We start from the raw sequence: 2,909 nt of genomic DNA on the forward strand, positions 1-2,909 counted from the left end.
CTACGACGGGCGGTGGAATCCTCTACCTGCTCCACCCGTAACGCAAGAGGACGTCTAATCCCTGTAGGTTTACTATAATCCAAAACCAGCCTGAGCCGTGCAGGGCTCTGGGAAAGCTGGGTGATATAGCTCCACCTCCATAAAAAAGGCCATGGCTGTGGAGTGACATGATGAGCGCACTTCTAAGGGGGCGACCGTGCAGAGCTGAGAGGGCTGGATGATGCGGCTGCAACGCTTTGTAAGCATACAGCCCACGCAGGACCCTGAGAAAGCTGGGTGTTCTATCCGAAACACAACAGAAGCGTTCCGATTCTTGTATATACGTGAGCAAACAGAGGACTTTGTTAACCCGTTATCGCAAGGACTGGTGAGCGAGTCCTACAGCCGCCCGTCCTCTGGACATGAGGTCACCTAGAGCAGGACGATTGTCCGCTTCTGCCGTTGACAGGGATGGCCAAATTGGCATCCGCCCTAATCTCTGCCTCCTTGTGGAAAGTCCAATATATTGATATAGTTTCCCGGCGTACCGGCGACCGAGTATCACAGCATAGAAGCGGCGCAGCTCTGTTGTAAGGAGCATGTGGGTGGCTCTTAGAAGAGCCTTTGGTTCTATGGAGGGATCGGCGCGATCACTTGCTCTTGCTCGTCTTGCTGCTCTCGGTCTTCTTGGGCAGCAGCACGGCCTGGATGTTGGGCAGGACGCCTCCCTGGGCGATGGTCACCCCACCGAGCAGCTTGTTCAGCTCCTCGTCGTTGCGCACAGCCAGCTGGAGGTGACGGGGGATGATGCGGGTCTTCTTGTTGTCCCGGGCGGCATTGCCAGCCAATTCCAGGATCTCAGCGGTCAGATACTCTAGCACTGCTGCCAGATAGACCGGAGCGCCGGCGCCCACCCTCTCAGCGTAGTTGCCCTTGCGGAGAAGCCTGTGCACACGGCCGACAGGGAACTGCAGCCCTGCCCGGGATGAGCGAGTCTTGGCCTTAGCACGGACTTTGCCTCCTTGTTTGCCGCGTCCAGACATCTTCTAGCACAGGAAAGCAGAATTAGGATAAAACACCTTGAAAGTTGTGATAACGAGAAAGCGCAGTTCTGTTGATTTTTATAACCTGCTGCTCCGCCCTCCTCTCCTCTAATTGGGTAGCTTTCAATCCCCCCAATAGAGGCCAGACTTGAGGAAGAACCAATGAGCGGCACTGGGCGTGGCTAAGACTCTCACAGGGGTCACATGTTTTGCTGCTCCAGTAGAACAGCAAGCAGACGGCGGTACTCATTTGCATGGCCCCGCTATAAATACCGCAGCGCTGGGAGGTGCAGGGAAACTGTTCTCACCAGTTGGGAAAGTATCTCTACGTTATTATGCCTGATCCCGCCAAGTCTGCTCCAGCGCCCAAGAAGGGCTCCAAGAAAGCCGTGACCAAGACTCAGAAGAAGGACGGCAAGAAGCGTAGGAAGACCAGGAAGGAGAGCTATGCCATCTACGTGTACAAGGTACTGAAGTAGGTCCACCCCGACACCGGCATCTCCTCCAAGGCCATGGGCATCATGAACTCCTTCGTCAACGACATCTTCGAGCGCATCGCAGGGGAAGCCTCCCGCCTGGCTCACTACAACAAGCGCTCCACCATCACTTCCCGGGAGATTCAGACCGCCGTTCGCCTGCTTCTGCCTGGAGAGCTGGCCAAGCACGCCGTGTCCGAGGGCACCAAGGCCGTCACCAAGTACACCAGCGCCAAGTAATCTGTTCCGTGGTCCGCCGTGCACGAACACCCCAAAGGCTCTTCTAAGAGCCCCCCACCCCGTCTACAGCAGAGCTGTCACCTCCCGGTTGTGTAGGGAGCATCCTCGTTTGCTCCTCTGTAACAAAGGTTGTGTATACATCGGCTTGGTTACTTAGTCCCCTGCGTTGCACAACTCGTCTTTGTCTCTGTGTACCGGAGTTGTTCTCTGTCTATGTACTGGATTTGAGGAGATCTTCCCTGCAGCGCTACACAACTGTATCTCTGTCGGGGGTCGCGATGCTGATTGCGCTGCAGATTAGGGATACGTGCGGTGACCGAAGCCGCGCTATGCGGACGCCTCCATAGAGGTGGGTGCTACGTGGATTCGGTGGTGCACCTACGGACAATTAGCCATTACAGAAGCGGCAGCGTTTTTGCCACCGAGGTACCCGGAGCACAGTGCGCCCATGACTGGATTATGCTGTGGGCTGAGGTCGGCGTGGTGGCTACACGAGGCGGTCGACGTCGGAGGGGGATGCCGACCACAAGTAGCAGCTGTACTGGAGTGCTCGGAAGGCAGAAGACTACAGGGGATATGCGGGTCTGCGCCCTAAAGCAGTGGGGTGCACAAAGGGAAAGGGGTAGTAGGCAGACGACATGCTGGGGGCTGTAGTACATTGTAGTGAGTAGCGGAGGCAATCGGGGATGCCTGAAAATAAGAGGCTTGAAGCACTGGGGGTGCTAGGAAAGGGGAGGGGGGCCAAGAGGAGAATAGCCCCACCTTCTCCAGCTGCTTATGTAGAGACGCCCATGCCCCTTTTGAACCCTTTTATCGAAGTTGCCATCAGCCACGTCCTCGGGCTGACAGTTCCACACTCTCACTGCTCTTACAATGAAGAACCCCCTTCTATGTCGGTGTAGAAACCTGAGGGGACCACAGTGACAGCGGAACCGGAGAGGAGATGGCAGTCACCAAAGTGGCAGCCTTCCCGGGTGCAGGGACCGGAGGGGAGCGAGAACCAGAGTGGCAGTGCCCCGCAGGGGGACTGTGAGCATTGACCAGAGCGGCAGAGGCCGCATGTGGAACAGAAGAGTACCGGGAACCAGAGGGGCAGTGCACCGGCTACAGCAGCCGCATGGGGAACGGGGGCGGGGACCATAATGGAGCAAGGACCAGAGTAGCCGCGGCA

The 2,909-nt window shown here is 57.0% G+C and overlaps 2 protein-coding genes across 2 annotated transcripts; one reads left to right on the forward strand and one right to left on the reverse strand.

Annotated features, from left to right (window-relative positions):
* Positions 1 to 581: 581 nt before the first annotated feature.
* On the reverse strand, positions 582 to 1,026 carry LOC136582576 (histone H2A type 1). The gene has a single exon (XM_066583744.1). It carries the CDS (start codon positions 1,020 to 1,022, stop codon positions 630 to 632), a length of 393 nt encoding a protein of 130 aa, XP_066439841.1. The 5' UTR covers positions 1,023 to 1,026; the 3' UTR covers positions 582 to 629.
* A 331-nt stretch (positions 1,027 to 1,357) lies between these two features.
* On the forward strand, positions 1,358 to 1,738 carry LOC136581719 (histone H2B 1.2-like). The gene is made up of 2 exons (XM_066582343.1): positions 1,358 to 1,489; positions 1,532 to 1,738. Exons 1-2 carry the CDS (start codon positions 1,358 to 1,360, stop codon positions 1,736 to 1,738), a joined length of 339 nt encoding a protein of 112 aa, XP_066438440.1.
* The last annotated feature ends 1,171 nt before the right edge of the window (positions 1,739 to 2,909 follow it).

The sequence above is a fragment of the Eleutherodactylus coqui genome, chromosome 11 (assembly GCF_035609145.1).
Source record: "Eleutherodactylus coqui strain aEleCoq1 chromosome 11, aEleCoq1.hap1, whole genome shotgun sequence".
In the NCBI taxonomy this organism is placed as follows: Eukaryota; Metazoa; Chordata; class Amphibia; order Anura; family Eleutherodactylidae; genus Eleutherodactylus; species Eleutherodactylus coqui.